The following is a 17,789-nucleotide window of genomic DNA, read 5'->3' as shown; positions in this document are numbered from 1 at the left end:
GCGATTGACGTTGAGTGTTTGAGAGTGATGGAGAGTTTCTGTGAGCGACAAAGTGTGTCCACAAACGATGTAGAGCGTCGGAGAGCAAAGGATAACAACGTCGAGCGTTTGATACTAATGGAGTTCTAAAGTGTGCGTCTGCGAGCGACATCGAGTGTTCGGAAGCAAAGGGGAACAAAGTCATCTGAGATTGATGGAGAGCGCGCACAAGCGATGTGGTCCAAAAGTGATAGATGTTCGCAAGCGAAGGGAAATGATGTCGAGCGCCTGAAAGCGTCGGAGAGCTAAATATAGCGTCCACATGCAACTCTAGCAAAGGAGAGCCGAAGAAAGCGTCTCTGAAGGTCTTGACCCTATTTCAACTTCTAACTTTAGACCTTTTTGTTAATTCTTTGGCTTTAACCAATGAGTGGCCCATTTCACTCTTGGAATTTAATCAATGGGCTTGGCTTAGACTTCGGGCCTGTTTGGCAAAATTTGATATTCTATCTCGAGTAATGATTTTTTTTCAAGTTGACATTTTTTTTGCTTGAAATTTGACTTTATAACAAAAGACATTTTTCGATATTTTTGGGAATAAACTTATGCGCTTATTATTCAGAACTAGACAGAGAATAAATAGTAAAAATTAAAGGGAAATTTGCGTCAATGTCACAAATTCGTCGGGTTTTTGCATTTGTGTCACAAAGTTGTCAAAATTGCATTTGTGTCACGTATTTACATTCGCGTCACATGTGCAAATTTCAAATTACTCCCTCTCATCATTTAATCTTTTTATTAGTTACTCAATGTCTTTTGAATTTTTACAATAATACCTCATTAAAAATCATTTCATCTTCCTCTAAAACTTTCTAAAATTTTTGCATGTGACTTATTTGCAATTGGATTGCCAATTTGTGACATAAGATGCAAATACCACAAAATTAAACAGCTCATTCACCCACTTTAGTAGTATTATGGACGGAAATAAAAAAGAAAATTGAATAAATAATATAATAAAACAATACCTGGTGTTATTTTCTTCAAACCAATCTAACGAAGAAAACCACGTTCTACGCAAACAAGCTGAAAGCAACAATACCTTTTTGTCGTTTCTGCCCACAAACTTCGTTAATTTGAAAAATCGGCTGTGTCCAATCTATAATAAAGAAATGAAACAACGCACGTGGTTTTTTGGTAAACAATACCACAGGTATTTCCCAAACTGCCGGCAAAGGAGCCTCTAGTTTTGATTTCACACTTATCATTACCACTCGAGAAACTTCCTCGCGATCTATATATGAATTATTTTTAGTCACTCAAACACAACAACACAGCACGACCAAAACTACCACTTCAAGAACATCACGTATATTTTCCAAGTGCAATTTAGCAAAGCAAAAAAGGAGAGCAGATATGAGTACTTCAAGAAGAGCGTGGATCGTAGCAACGAGCATCGGAGTCGTAGAGGCTTTGAAGGACCAAGGTGTTTGTAGATGGAACTCAACTCTGAGATCAGTTCATCAACACGCAAAGACCAATCTCAGGTCTTATTCACAGGCAACGAAAATCCCAGCTTCTCAATGCTCAAGAGCCGTGAAAGATGAGAAATTGAAGAAATCTGAGGAATCTCTTAGAACCGTCATGTACTTGAGTTGCTGGGGTCCAAATAACTAGAACCCTTTGTGTATATTAGTTTTGAAAATTGTAATATATTGTTTTCTTTTCTAATCATAAAGGCTTTTTCAATCAAGATCTTTTATTAACTGTCATTGCTCTTGAAAAATGTCAAAACAGAGAAACCTGAACATCTGCAAAATATCTTCTTATCGGTTGTATTGATGATGGGTTAGTACTTGTTAGATTTTAATTGAATTTTATAAGTTTGTAGGAGAGCACTTCCCATTGCAAATTGAGATTACTTTAATGCTGTGATAAGATGGTTGTGATTGAAATTAATTGTTGAACAACGGATTAATTTTAACCGGATTGATCTGAATTAACAATCAACAAGGAAAACAATAAGGATATTCAAAATTGATAACTCTGTTCGGTGAAAACCACCTACTTAAATCTGTTCATCAACACGCAAAGACTAATATCATGTCTTATTCACAGGGCAAGAAACTCCCAGCTTCTCAATGTTCAATGAGTGCCATGAAAGATGAGAAATTGAAGAAATCTGAGGAATCTATTAGAACTGTCTATACTTGAGTTTTTGGGGTCCAAATAACTAGAATCTCCATTGTCTTTATCTTTTTTGTTCTTTCAATTGTATATATACATTTCTCATGTGAATCCTAGTGAAATTTATTTATTTTTTTATTTTTTTATTTTTTTATTTTATCGAAACACTTAATGGCAGTTTAAACCGAAACCCGTTAGCCCGTCGGGTATCCGAACTAAACGGACTGGGTGATACCCACTCAAATGGGTTAACGGGTAATACCCGTTATCATATTTAGCGGGTACAGGTCGGCTGGCGGAAATAACATACCCGACCCGTAAACATTATAAAAAAATCATAGAATTTCGATATAACTTATACGTACTCTCACACATATAATTTCAGCTTTTATACTACTATATAACCTATGTAGTAGTGACAATTTTTTTCTTATAATATGAGTCGAATTTTTTTTTCTTATAATATGAGTCGAATTTTTTTTTATTAAAAAAAGCGGGTTAACGGGTTAACGGCATTTTGGCACCCGTCACCCGGCGGGTATACCCGTTACCCGCCCCGTTTAAATAAACGGGTTAACGGGTATGGGCTAACGGGTATTTTTTTGGCGGGTAGGGGTATGGTAATGGTGTACCCGCTAAAACCCGTACCCGTTGCCATTCATAACTATTCTTGCACTTGAAAAATTTCAAAATTGAGAAACCTGACCTAAACCTGGGCAACCGAAATGGAAGAAGACCGGATTTCCGGTTCCTTCCGGTCGCGAGAGAGCCGCGGAAGGCTTCCTTCCGGTCGTGATGCCCCGCGGAAGGAAATGCTTCTGTCGCTGCTGTGGAAGACGATGGAAGCGCACGGAATGACTTCGTTCCGGTGCTTCCGTCGTGTTCAAATGTTATCTGTTTTTTTTTTAAATTTCTGGCCGTCGGATTTTTGGCCGTTGCAAATCCAACGGCCAGAAATGAGTCAGACGAAATGAGAGACTTTTGTAAACGTTATATAGTGTAAATGTGTAGTGTAACGTTAAGAAATTGTAACGTTGGTTTAGGTTTTTTTATTTTATTTAATGTTTAACCCATCTTTTTCATTCTCCTATAAATATCACCCTCATTCATAACATTTTTTCACACCTCACAATACAATCTTCTCACACTCTCTTCTACTGCTCAAAATCTTATAAAATCTTCTCAAATATTTATAGTATATATTTTTCACATGTATTTCTCATAAATATTTTTCATATGTGTTTTTCTTAATATATAGTTTTAATATGAAAAAAAATGTCCGAATCTCATCGAGCAAGTTCTTCTCGTCGAAGTTCCTCACGAGCAAGTTCTTCAAACACACCACCCCCCGAAGATCCACAACCAACTCACGAGTCTCCCGTTAATCAATTTCAATACCCTCAAAATTGGCGGCATTAACCCATTTGGTTTTGTTTCTCAATATCCCATTATGCCTTGGATATAACCCCATCATGAACCGGCACGTACTCCTGAAAATATCAATCAGACCCAAACCATCTATAAAAAACGACAATAATAATAATAACATCATAATTCATAAACACAATATTCAAGCGCTGGAAAGAAAGAAAGAAAAAGCACTTTATAGTTTATATAGACCTCAAACTTATATTTATTCAGCTTATATCTAGCTTTAGCCATTTTCCCCAAGGATCCGAGCCTTTTTTGGCTTATATTTAGGATGATAGAGTGAGCGGAGGCAGAGGGAGCTGAGGAAGCGCAGAACTCAATGTTGTAGTTTGCTGCGAAGCAAATAAATTTAGGAGAAAAATCCTTACAGGCATCATCGTCACTCTGGAAGCAATCCACAGTCTGTCCAGCTGCGTCCAGGACCCGAGAATCATCTCGACATGCCTTCAAATACCAAGCACTCGACCATTGGGGCCGAGGGTCGGACCTAGTCCGGGCTTTAAAAGGGCCTAAATTTAGTCTAAAAAAACCCAAATTATATTCATAATAAAAATAATATGAAAATACCTTTTAAAGTTAAAAAAAAATACAATTTTAATCAAAACAACAAATATGTTAGTACAAAACCTTAATATCATTAATGTAAAATTAAATTTATGTGGCAAAATTAGTTTTTTATACATAGAAACTTAATTTTAAACAAAAATATAATATTAGCTTATTTAAATTGGGTTGTGCCCGAACCGGACCTAATTAGGGTCTATGCTGGGCCCGGGTTGGGGTTTTTTTAGGGTCCGAGCTGGGTCGGGCTTGACGGCCTATACCTAGGCCCAACCCATGCCCTCCATGAAGCCCAGTTCGGCCCTACGTTTTTCCGAAAAGGACCGGCCAAATCCTCTAAAAACAAAGTTCGGGCCGCTTAACCCACGAGCGGCCCGACCCAATTGATAGCTATACCTTGCCCTGTATTTATGATCGTTTAATTTCTTGATGTATATATATATATATATATATATATATATATATATATATATATATATAAATATGTTCATTAATAAAAAAAGGTCTTTGCTAGTCAATTCTCACCGGATGACCACCGTTTAATTTCCCATTATTGTGTAATATATAATGACTTTGTATTATTATTCCCTATGATTTACTGTGTTCTATTGCTTCGTAGAGTAGGTTTTATGTATGTTACTATTTATATATCCACCACCGATGATGTAATTTATATTATAGAAAGAATCAAAGATATTGTTCTATTTTTCGAAGTAGATGATTGTCTAGTTACAACAAATGTTTGATAGTTAAAGGACCGATTTCAATTACAATTATATTTTAACAATTTAAATATTAAAGAATTCTCTCTTTATATTCATAATATGGCGATGAGTACGCCTTACTTAGTTTGATATTATTTTATTTTAGATCATTCAGCTTTTTTTTTCTTACATAGATAGTTTAAATAGGATGTATAATTAACTCTCTCTATTCCGTTCTCGCCGATTTTCGCGTTTGATTTGATTTCTCGCCAAATTTTGCATTTGATTTTCGCCGATTCGGATGCAATATCGTTTGATCGTTGCTTGACAAGCTGGTCGAGATTGTTTCCAGAGAATAATCGTCACACTTAATCAGATTAATCTTCACAGTTAATCAGATTAATCTTCACAACAAATCCGATTAACTATCACAGTTAATGCAATCAACTATCACAGTTAATACGCAGAATTGGACTGGCGATCTTTGAACAACCGGATCGGCGCAACCGCGAGATTTGCTGATGTTCGAGATCATTTTCGAAAGAGCATCTGCACAATTAATCAAATTAACTATAATATTTAATCGGATTATCTGTCGCCGAACTGAAATGCAGAAGTCAACGAGTCATGGAACACAGATTCATCCATGGCGGCTCTGCCTCAAACGCTCTCTATTGGTGTCGAGCACGATCAGAGACGATGCTATATCGTCCCTCTCGCCCTCCTTCGCGTCCTCGTCGAAACCCTAGCCGAGGCCAAAGAGCTTCTCGCCGGAATCCACCGGAGAACGGCGAGTGGGGACTAATCAAGTTGTCAAGACCGTGGACGATGATGACTCTGTCGTTGAATAGATCAGGATGAGAGATCAAGCTGTTGCATTTTTTAGATTCGTGAACACCACATCAATGAAAATGTGAATGCGTGAGATAGAGTTGCGCTTTTGAGTTAATGTGAAGGGTAGTATTATAAACTAAGATAATATGGGCTATCTCTTTAATAAAAAATTGATACTTTAGCTATTATTTTAATGACCCCTTTATTAAGAGGCTACTTATTAACAATCTCTTTTATTAAGTTAAAAATGCAAACAATTTTAATAAATAATACTACATTTAATAGACTTAGATTTGAACTACACGTTTAAGGTTTTCCAGTCTCTTTATGCAGTTTTTTATTTTTAATTTCTTTATTTTAGTAATTATTGCTCTCTCTCTCTCTCTCAATTTTTGTGTATATTTTTTTAATAAAGAGTTTTAAATATTTCGTTGAGCTTGAATTATAGTAATCTTAGATTACTATAATTCAAGCTCAAAGCCTTTTGAGCTAACGACGGAGTTATTTTTTAATAAAGTAGGAAGCTTATCATGACGCTAATACTAATAAAAAGTGGTGATCATGAATTTTACAGCAATTCAGCATTTTTGAAACAGAAATTTTCATAAAACATTAGAAGAAAACTGACCTCGCTAAAAAAAGGCAGATCTTCGTATTTGGTCCATTCCATTTGGAGCTTATACTATTTTATTATTTTGTCAACTTTCTACAAGAGAAGTTGCTTTAAGTAAGAGTGTCAAATGGAAATGATTAATGTTATATAAAATAAAAAGGCAGAAAATAATGCCGTGGTTTTGCGAAACCCACTTGCTTGTTTTGTTGGTTTAGAATTTTAGATAGAAGACAAACAATACAACAGGTATTTGTATCTCCCAAATTGCCGGCAAAAAAGCCTCTAGTTTTGATTTCACTCTTATCATTACCACTTGCGAAACTTCCTCACTCTATATAATCTTAGTGACTCAATCTCAACAACAACACGAGCAAAAATACCACTTCAAGAACATCACATATATTTTGCAAGTGCAATTTAGTAAAGCAAAAAAGGAGAGCAGATATGAGTACTTCAAGAAGAGCGTGGATCGTAGCAACGAGCATCGGAGTCATAGAGGCCTTGAAGGACCAAGGTGTTTGTAGATGGAACTCAGCTCTGAGATCAGTTCATCAACACGCAAAGACCAATCTCAGGTCTTATTCACAGGTCACGAAAATCCCAGCTTCTCAATGCTCAAGAGCCCTGAAAGATGAGAAATTGAAGAAATCTGAGGAATCTCTTAGAACCGTCATGTACTTGAGTTGCTGGGGTCCAAATAACTAGAACCCTTTGTATATTTTATTTTTGAAAATTGTAATATATTGTTTTCTTTTCTAATCACAGAGGCTTTTTCAACCAAGATCTTTTATCAACTGTCAGCTCTTGAAAAATCTCAAAACAGAGAAACCTGAATATCTGCAAAATATCTTCTTATCGGTTGTATTGATGATGGGTTAGTACTTGCTAGATTCTAATTGAATTTTATAAGTTTGTAGGAGAGCACTTCCTATTACAAACTGAGATTACTTTAATGCTGTGGTAGATGGTTGTAATTGAAATTAATTGTTGAACAACTGATTAATTTTAATCGGATTGCTCTGAATTAACAATCCAACCAAACAATGAAAGGAAAACAATAAGGATACACAAAATTGGTAACTCTGTTAGGTGAAAACCACCTACTTAAATCTGTTCATCAACACGCAAAGACTAATCTCAGGTCTTATTCACAGGGCAAGAAACTCCCAGCTTCTCAATGTTCAATGAGTGCCATGAAAGATGAGAAATTGAAGAAATCTGAGGAATCTATTAGAACTGTCATGTACTTGAGTTTTTGGGTCCAAATAACTAGAATCTCTATTGTCTTTATCATTTTTGTTCTTTCAATTGTATATATACATTTCTCATGTGAATCGCAGTGAATTATTATTATTATTATTTTTTTTTTTTTTATCGAAACACTTAGTTACTACTATTCTTGAACTGGAAAAATCTCAAAATTGAGAAACCTGACCATATTGGAACAGTAACGCTTGTTATATTTGGCGATATTACATTATAAATTGCCAAGGCAGAGTTAAAATGAAGTTAAATGATATGGTAAGTCGTTTCTTCTAATTTTGGGGATTTATGCTCAAGCTGAAATAACTTGATTACTCTTATTGGACCAACCGAACTGGAAATTTTAGTTTGCCTTGAAGTTGCGGCTCCACTTGAACGGCAAATACTATGGCAAACCAGCTATTTATTTAATTTTTTTTTGGGGGTAAATTTGTTATGGGTAAATGAAAAGAATGGCGTATCAGTATTCATAAATCATGACCATAATTTTTTTTTTTTTATTAATTTTATACTTTAAAAATCTATAATTTATAAAACTGGACATAGACGTATAAATTATTTAGTATTTATCTTAAGAAAATCTGTTTGACTTGTTTTCTATTGTTTCTTAAATTTGATATCTTGATTTCTTTTATGTATATGTCATATAAAAACTAATTATTTTGAATAATTTGAAAGACAACAGCCTATCTTATAAAATATAACACTGACATTTGCAATTTTGATGAAAATTAACAAAAATTAAAAACACATTTTCGAAGTCATAACAGAAAGTTTCCATAAAACCAAAATTTCGGCAATTTTCACTTTTAAGAACAAAATTATACAAAAGAGTACTACTAATATTGATGACTATTCAGAAAATCACTACGTAAATTTATATCAACATTTAAAAAAAAAAATTATCTTATGTTGGTATGCATTGTTAATTACGATAATCGATAGTTTTTATCAAATATATACAACCAACGATAAAGCATCAGCGACCGCTATTTTGAACTTTTGATAGTTTCTCTAGAGATAATTAAAGTAATTTTTAATTTGTTTTAGTGCAATCTCAGTCTGCTAAGTTGTAGTTGTAGTTGTAGTGGCGGCATTAACCACTAGTACAAAATAGACCTTTGGGTGCGACTTTTTTCGCACTCAAAAGTCAATTTGCGCACCCAAAGATATCTTTAGGTGCGACTTTGGGTGCGACATTTCCGCACCCGAAAGTTCGCACCTAAAAGTCTTGGGTGCGAAAATTGGTTTTGTTTCTCAATATCCCATTTTGCCTTGAATATTACCCCACCATGAACCGCACGTACTCCTGAAAATATCAATCAGACCCAAACCATCTATAAAAAACGAAAATAATAATAATAACATCATATTTATAAACACAATATTCAAGCGCCGGAAAGAAAGAAAGAAAAAGCACTGATTTATATAGACCTCAAGCTTATATTTATTCAGCTTATATCTAGCTTTAGCCATTTTTCCCAAGGATCCGAGCCTTTTTTTGGCTTATATTTAGGATGATAGAGTGAGCGGAGGCAGAGGGAGCTGAGGAAGCGCAGAATTCAATGTTGTAGTTTGCTGCGAAGCAAACAAATTTAAGAGGAAAATCCTTACATGTATCATCGTCACTCTGGAAGCAATCCACAGTCTGTCCAACTGCGTCCAGGACTCGAAAGTCTTCTCGACATGCCTTCAGATACCAACGCAACAATTCCGTCGGACGACACCATGCGCTGATATACTCAGTGATTGATTATATTTCCTTGTTTATTATGCTTCGCCCTAAAGATGTCGGGCCGAGCCGGGCCGGACCTAAAAAATATGACATCAGGCCCAAAGTAGTACTAAGCACTCGACCATTGGGGCCGAGGGTCGGGCCTAGTCCGGGCTTTAAAAGGGCCTAAATTTAGTCTAAAAAGACCCAAATTATATTCGGAATAAAAGTAACATGAAAATACCTTTTAAAGTTAAAAAAAAATACAATTTTAATCAAAACAACAAATATGTTAGTACAAAACATTAATATCATTAATGTAAAATTAAATTTATGTTTAGTTTTTTACAAGGATCGAAATACCGTTACCGTTACCGTTCCGAACTTCATAATATACTGGTAACTCCTGGTACCGTAAAGGAATACCGGGGAAAGTAGGAAAAAAAAGGAAACCGGTACCGTTGAACTTACCGTTACCGTAGAGGAATACCGTCAAATACCGTATTTACCGAGGGAATTCAGAAAATAAATATACAGAATACATACAAAGTACGTAGGATAAAATTCATAAAATTAAAAATAGTGTACAATGTTTCAACACACTACCAAATTACAAACACAACAAAAAGTAAGTTCAATAGAAGGAATATAAATGACTACTCAAAGCGACCGTATGCAGCGGTCATACAGTAATTGTGAGACCCGCACAACCTAATTTTCTAAATGCCGTCTCCATATGATTCTCTCTCTCGCAAATAAATAAATGAGATTATATTTCTCTCTCTCGTTTGAATTTATATAGAATTTCATTCCTCTCTCGTTTCAGATAAACGAGAAGATTTTCTCTATACTCCCTCGGTTCACATTTCAAGTGAGATTTCAAGACTTCAAAGGAAATAATAGTAAGGAATTTCTCGAAGGAACGAGGAAAATCGAGAATGGGAAATTAAGCATATCAAGGTCGATAAGGTTTTAGAATATTTTCACGAATGTAAGAAAGATTGTGAAAGTGAAAATATATTTTAACGACCTAACTAATTTCAACGTGAAAGTAATCCGGAAGGAAGTTAGTGAAGTAAATTCCTCGTTATATTTTTCCGTCTCTCGAGTTAATTATGGTCTAATGAGTTTATCGAGTAATTTAAATATATTAAGGTAATGAGAAATCTCGGAAGGGGTGAAGGAATTATCGAGTTATCTCAATTAATAAAGTATTTCCGATGAAATATTTTCGGGAGATAATTTAAGAAATAAATTCTCAAGAACGAGAATTATTTCCGAGAAACCTTGAATATATTTGAATTAATCGAGAACGAATGAGAAAATTCTCGGTTTGAATCATATAATTATAATCCGTTCGGTTATGGATTCAACTAAATAATTAGATGAAGATTACTTGGTTGTAATGAATTTTTCAGGATCCAATTGAAATAAAATTTGAGTTCGGGTCTGTTTGCTAGAGATTGCAAATAAGAAAGGATTAAGTGCAACATCAATAAAAAGAAAAGGATCTATTTGCAACTAATGAGGGACTTATTGGGAAATCTTGGATTCTCTTTAACTTTATCTTTTTTCTTATTGGACAACAACTTATATCCCTCCTTCTCTCTTCACCGTGTAAAGTAAAACCCCTTTGGTCCTTTTTGTTTTCACCAATACGAGAGAAAGAAAGAAACGGGAAAGAAAAAAAAAGAAGAAAGATCGAGCGGAAGAAAGAAAGAAAGAAAGAGAAAGAAAGAAAGAAAAGAACGAAGAAGAAGAGAAGAGAGAGAGAGAGAGAGAGAGAGAGAGAGAGAGAGAGAGGTTATTTTTTTAATAAAGTAGGAAGCTTATCATGACGCTAATACTAATAAAAAGTGGTGATCATGAATTTTACAGCAATTCAGCATTTTTGAAATAAAACATTAGAAGAAAACTGACCTCGCTAAAAAAAGGCAGATCTTCGTATTTGGACCATTCCATTTGGAGCTTATACTATTTTATTATTTTGTCAACTTTCTACAAGACAAGTTGCTTTAAGTAAGAGTGTCAAATGATTAATGTTATATAAAATAAAAAGGCAGAAAATAATGTCGTGGTTTTGCTAAACCCACTTGCTTGTTTTGTTGGTTTAGATAGAAGACAAACAAACAATACAACAGGTATTTGTATTTCCCAAACTGCGTTTTGATTTCACTCTTATCATTACCACTTGCGAAACTTCCTCACTCTATATAAGGATTATTCTTATTGATTCAATCACAACAACAACACGAGCAAAAATACCACTTCAAGAACATCACATATATTTTCCAAGTGCAATTTAGTAAAGCAAAAAAGGAGAGCAGATATGAGTGCTTCAAGAAGAGCGTGGATCGTAGCAACGAGCATCGGAGTCGTAGAGGCTTTGAAGGACCAAGGTGTTTGTAGATGGAACTCAACTCTGAGATCAGTTCATCAACACGCAAAGACCAATCTCAGATCTTATTCACAGGCCACGAAAATCCCAGCTTCTCAATGCTCAAGAGCCGTGAGAGATGAGAAACTTGAACATCTGCAAAATATCTTCTTATCGGTTGTATTTATGATGGATTAGTACTTGTAGATTTTAATTGAATTTTATAAGTTTGTAGGAGAGCACTTCCTATTACAAACTGAGATTACTTTAATGCTGCGTTAGTGGTAGATGGTTGTAATTGAAATTAATTGTTGAACAACTGATTAATTTTAATCGGATTGATCTGAATTAACAATCAACCAAACAATGAAAGGAAAACAATAAGGATACACAAAATTGGTAACTCTGTTAGGTGAAAACCACCTACTTAAATCTGTTCATCAACACGCAAAGACTAATCTCAGGTCTTATTCACAGGGCAAGAAAATCCCAGCTTCTTAATGTTCAATGAGCGCCATGAAAGATGAGAAATTGAAGAAATCTGAGGAATCTATTAGAACTGTCGTGTACTTGAGTTTTTGGGGTTCAAATAACTAGAATCTCCATTGTCTTCATCTTTTTTGTTCTTTCAATTGTATATATACATTTCTCATGTGAATCGCAGTGATTTTTTTTTTTTTTTCATCGAAACACTTAATTACTACTATTCTTGCACTGGAAAAATCTCAAAATTGAGAAACCTGACCATATTGGAACAGTAACGCTTGTTATCATATTTGGCGATATTACATTAAGGCAGAGTTAATGAACAGAATGGGGTATCACTGTTCATAAATCATGACCATATATAATTTTTTTTAATTATTTTTTATACCTTTAAAAATCTATAATTTATAAAACTGGACATAGAAATATAAATTATTTAGCATTTATCTTAAGAAAATCTGTTTGACTTGTTTTCTATTGTTTCTTAAATTTACTATCTTGATTTATTTTATGTATATGTTATATAAAAACTAATTATTTTGAAGAATTTGAAAGACAAAAGCCTATCTCATAAAATATAACACTGACATTTGCAATTTTGATGAAAATTAACAAAAAATTAAAAACACATTTTCAAAGTCATAACAGAAAGTTTCCATAAAGCCAAAATTTCGGCAATTTTCACTTTTAAGAACAAAATTATACAAAAGAGTACTACTAATAGTTGATGACTATTCAGAAAATCACTTCGTAAATTTATATCAACACTTTTTTTTAAAAAAAATTATCTTATGTTGGTATGCATTGTTAATTACGATAATCGATAGTTTTTATCAAATATATACAACCAACGATAAATCATCGGCGGCCGCTATTTTGAACTTTGATAGTTTCTCTAGAGATAATTAAAGTAATTTTTAATTTGTTTAAAAACCAAAGAGCTTTGCTTCCTTATAATATTTTCGCTTGAGATAATAGGCTTAATTAAGAATGAACTAATTAACCCCAAGATTAATAAGAGCAGTATGAAAGCTCAACAACGTTTACATTAATACCCTCAAGCACGACAGCCGTGAGTACACAAACAAGTATTAATATTAACCCCATAACGGCACCATCCGTAGGTTTTCGAGTTGGGGAATCTTTCCTTACATCTCTGATTACAACAAGCTTTGTTGCAAGCCATGCTACACATTCCCAATCCGATGGTGCATCGATTATTAGGTTGTGAGCAATGGTAGTAGCATTTGCACGTGCCGTTGAGCCCGTCACAAGACCCTTTCGCTCCCGCGTATTTGGCTTCGCACTTTGACGCACATTGCGGGTCACACATGCCCAATTCCTCCGAGCATAGAGATCCTTCTCTTTTTCCGAGTACCACTATAGAGCGACATGACATGTCGAAAATAAAAAGGTAAGGAGAGATTATTTTAAGTAATTACGGAAATGGTTATTGAGATAAGTATATTATTTGCGCTTAATTAGGCGAAACGAAAATTCTCTAGGTTGTTGGACATTGAGATCTAATAGGATCATTATGTGGGGGCATAAAAGGTGTTTTATTTTGTGAAGCAAATTAAAGTGGTATGTTATATTGAAAAATTGTTGGTTTGCTCTAAATAGTAAATATTAAGCATTTGGAACCGTATGGACGGAATAGAATGGACCATTCTGTTTCCGCCCATTCCATTTTGTTTCAGTCAATTTTTTGTATATCGATATCTATCCGTTGTAGATTTTTAGTACCCAAATAATTTTTATAAAAACATTTAAACTAATCATTCTGAAGCATATAATTTTACATTCTGTCCAAATGCTCAAAGATTAATCGCGGTGACATAATGGGAAAAAAAAAAGTGACGTACCTTCCGAGTAGAATGTGAATAGGAAAAGCAAGCAAAAAGTGTAGATCGCTTTGGAAAACTTGCCAGCCATATTGAAATGAAATTCTGTACTCTTCAAGTAAGATGTATATGAATTGTAGATGTGACTTCATTAGTGTAAGAATTTATATAAACTCAGCGGTTGTCTATAACTAGAGAGTAACTTTTTCAAGGTAATTCACCTTTTCCACGGATACCAAAAATGAAATATTTCCTTTCCTGACGGGTCATTTAATTTAGATATCTTCTTAAAGAGTTTTTAGATACCCGAAAAGTTGTTTTAAGTCAATGGATATGTGTAATCCTGGTTATCAATTCCATGCAATTAATTCAGATTCTAAATTTGAAAGAAAAAGTTAATCCCCCTTTAAATTCATTTGTTTTTCTTTAATACCACAAGTGTACATATGCACTCAGTGTTAATGGATATGCATCGATTCAATTTATGGATGAGTCTATTTCCTTGTTTATATCACATCTGACCTGGATTCAGCCCTTATTTTATTTATACACAAACCAAATACCAACTTCAGAGAATACTTCATTAAAAGGGTCATCAGTCTTTGAATTATAATTAAATAGTTAATCAATAGTTCTTATATAAAAATTGTACTTATCCAAAACTAGAATTAACACTGAACTCAGAATTAAAAAAAGGTTAGGTACCTATACAACCACATTAAAACTTTAGAATTGTTAAATAATCAAAATTTAGTTAATAGTTGGTAAATAGCCCCTCTTTTTTATTAACTGCTATAAATAACATCAATACTCAATTCTTTCTAGCCCATAATTTCCCCAACCAAAAAAAAAAAATTCAACCAACATAACGTAAATAAATAAATAAAAATAAAATAAAAACACAGTTAAAAAACACCACATCATATTCAAAACAACTAATCGAAATTAAAAATCAAGAAATTAAGAAAAAATAGAGTTCAACGCTTGGCTGCAAAAAAAAATGTGATAGTTAATATGTATTATGAACATAAAATCGCATGAAATAGAAGGAGCAAACATAAAACACATGTCGTTGTTAACAATTAATGCATGTAAATAATTTTTATTATGCATGACAAAAATAGCATCATGGAGATATAGAAGAAACGGTAAACGCAAGAAAATTTAGTTAGTAACAATTAAAAACTGTTAATAATCATTAATAAACAGAGACCAAGGTATTACCCACCAATAAAAATAAATATAAAGAGATCAAAGGAGCTACGAATAAAGAACTTAAACAGAGAGGGGTGGGAAGAAAATTTTGGAAACCACTAGGAGAAAAAAGTTTTTAAAAGCGACAAAATGTAGCTTCTAAATTACTCTTTGTAGTAGTGAACAGGGGGAGAAAATTTTGGAAAACATAGTCAAAATATTAATTCCTAAAGAGAGAAAAAAAAAAATATAACACGTCATTGATAAAAAGAAAAAAAGTTAAGTGAAATATCTTCGAATAATAGTGATGTTTACCATAATAACAAATAATTTCTTAGTAATTAAGAGAACAAACTTTAAAACACAGAGATAGGGAGAGGAAAATTGTGAACCTAAATAAATGTTGGAGAGACAGAGCGTGAGTAACTTGTTGCCACTACTCTTCAGTTCTATGTCGGTTTATCATGTAGAGATACTCAAATTGGATTATCGATCGATTTTTAGGTTAAAAACTTAATTGGTTACTTCGAGAGGGGCTCTAATTGGAAATACTGTATAGTACGACGTTCCTATAAAAATTGAAAATGACCCAACTTCCAGTGCGGATTAAACTATTGATTTGCATATGAGTAATTGGAACTAAAAAAGAAAGTAAGTCATAGATCAATTACCTTACATTCCTAAACAAGACTAACAAAGCCCTTGTTGTTGATTATTTATGTACTTTGTTTTAATTTGTTCCGTATTCATTAATGTTAGATATGTTAAACCAAGCGCATTTATTTTGGTTAATGGATATATTACGATATTAAACAAATGTTAACGATTTTACTAATCTTAAGTTTTAATTTGACTAGAGTTAGATAGAGTGTCCTTATCATACTAGAATAGTCAAAATTTTGATAGTTACTAGGTTGTGTTTGGTAGTTAACTCAAAAAGTTTTTGTTTTCTATTTTCTAATTTTTGTAGTTGTACTGAAAAATTATTTTGCAGTTGTTTTCAAAAAGCTGTTTGGTACAGTTTTCACTTTTGTTTTTGAGAAAGTGAAAAAACTGAAAAAAAGTGTTTGGTATAGTTTTCATTTTTGTTTTTGAAATAATGAAAAGAGAAGATGAGGAGAAAGATGAGAGAAGAGAAGAGAAGAAAAAAAATTTCAAAAACACCTTTTATTTGTTTTCAGTTTTCTTTACTTTTTTCCAAAACAACTTCAAAAGTTTTTGAAATTTTTTTTCGAAAACACTTTACCAAACACATTTTCCAGTTTTGTTTCCTATTTTCACTTCTTTAAAACTCAAAAACAGTTTTTGAGTTGATAAACAAACGCACTCAAAACTCTAGATTTGCCAATAACACCCTTAGCTAGTTTATTCATTAATATACAAAAACGGAAAAATCATATTTTAATTAGAGATAGTAAACTCACAAATAAACAACAATAAAAATGTTCAACCACACGATGAAAAAAAATGCAGCCACCGAATTTAACGTACGTTTGTAGTCGCATCCCTTGTCACCACTGAAATAAACAAAACTTAATTATAAAATGGAAAAAAAAAAAAAAAAAATTGCACGCCTAAATTCCAAAATCTCTCGCAACCACGTATATCAGAAATCGCACTATAAAGACCAGAGTCCATTCATCTTGCCATAGAAGAATAAATGTCACTCGTCACAACAGAAAAAACAAAGTTGTCGAAGTCCAGCAAAGCTTTTTATATGGATATTTATTTCTAGATATGGTTTATATTACAATAAACAAGTATTGGAGTGAATTATATTATGGTTAACAATAAATTCAATATGTATTATAGTGAAAATTAATTGTTGTAAACGTTGTATATATGGCGGTTTGTATCGCAGTCAGGGCCCACCCAAGGAAGGCCTCTTAAAAAAAAAAAAAAAGAAGAAGAAGAAGTTAATATTATGCCGTTCATGTGGGGACAGCATTAGGCCTATCAACAAATCAGCTCACTTATGCCCATTATTGGGCTTGTGCTTTATTAGGAAATAAAGCCCAATTTTTTTGGTTGCAACGGTAAAAAATCCAAAAATACAGCATATTAGTTGCGATTTAATTGCTTTTGATGATTTTGATGCTATTAAATGGGCGATTTTATATCTAAAAATATGATTTTTAACGTTAAAAAATAAAACGGTATGATATTGAAAATCCAAATTTTTTTATATTGTTTAAATGATGTTTTGTTCCCCTATATATATTTATCTCTAATCCAATTGCTTTTAAATACTCAAAGGTTACAAAACAAAAAAAAAACGTTCAAGAGAAAAAAGAGAGATTGGGAGGTCTTTTTATATTAAAAAAAAAAAAACTGAACATCTTATGTTATTTTTTTTTTTTTTTTTTTTTTTTCAGGTTTACAAGCATAAGAGATCAAGAGATCAAGCTATTTCTACATTTCCGGGTTTTATCTTCGTCTTTTAACTCTTATAATTTGTATTGATATTTTGGTTTCTATTAGTTTTGTTGTTTTTATTGTATTAGTTTTTCTTGTTTGTCTGCTGCGTTTTTTTTAACATATTAATAACTAGTGTTATATATGTCGAATAGGAAATATCCATCGGGATATGAAAAAATTCAAA

The 17,789-nt window shown here is 33.1% G+C and overlaps 4 protein-coding genes across 4 annotated transcripts; 3 read left to right on the top strand and 1 right to left on the bottom strand.

The window, feature by feature from the left end:
* The first annotated feature begins 1,273 nt into the window (after positions 1 to 1,273).
* On the top strand, positions 1,274 to 1,732 carry LOC149398289 (uncharacterized). Its single transcript, XM_089615744.1, has one exon. It carries the CDS (start codon positions 1,396 to 1,398, stop codon positions 1,654 to 1,656), a length of 261 nt encoding a protein of 86 aa, XP_089471870.1. The 5' UTR covers positions 1,274 to 1,395; the 3' UTR covers positions 1,657 to 1,732.
* Positions 1,733 to 6,642: 4,910 nt separating this feature from the next.
* Positions 6,643 to 7,267, top strand: LOC149398288 (uncharacterized). Its single transcript, XM_089615160.1, has one exon. The coding sequence runs from the start codon at positions 6,754 to 6,756 to the stop codon at positions 7,012 to 7,014; it is 261 nt and encodes an 86-aa protein (XP_089471286.1). The 5' UTR covers positions 6,643 to 6,753; the 3' UTR covers positions 7,015 to 7,267.
* Positions 7,268 to 11,434: 4,167 nt separating this feature from the next.
* Positions 11,435 to 12,310, top strand: LOC149398287 (uncharacterized). The gene is made up of 2 exons (XM_089614541.1): positions 11,435 to 11,860; positions 12,176 to 12,310. The coding sequence occupies exons 1-2, from the start codon at positions 11,616 to 11,618 to the stop codon at positions 12,258 to 12,260; spliced, it is 330 nt and encodes a 109-aa protein (XP_089470667.1). The 5' UTR covers positions 11,435 to 11,615; the 3' UTR covers positions 12,261 to 12,310.
* Positions 12,311 to 13,206: 896 nt separating this feature from the next.
* Positions 13,207 to 14,084, bottom strand: LOC149398286 (defensin-like protein 181). The gene is made up of 2 exons (XM_089614540.1): positions 14,015 to 14,084; positions 13,207 to 13,529 (listed from the first exon to the last, which is right to left on the bottom strand). Exons 1-2 carry the CDS (start codon positions 14,082 to 14,084, stop codon positions 13,207 to 13,209), a joined length of 393 nt encoding a protein of 130 aa, XP_089470666.1.
* Between the last annotated feature and the right edge of the window lie 3,705 nt (positions 14,085 to 17,789).

Source organism: Urtica dioica, chromosome 5, assembly GCF_054948205.1.
Source record: "Urtica dioica subsp. dioica isolate 48M chromosome 5, U.dioica_male_clone48M_v1_H2, whole genome shotgun sequence".
Lineage (NCBI taxonomy): Eukaryota > Viridiplantae > Streptophyta > Magnoliopsida > Rosales > Urticaceae > Urtica > Urtica dioica.
The sequence above is the reverse complement of the archived record's forward strand: the minus strand, read 5'-3'. Positions and strand labels throughout refer to the sequence as shown.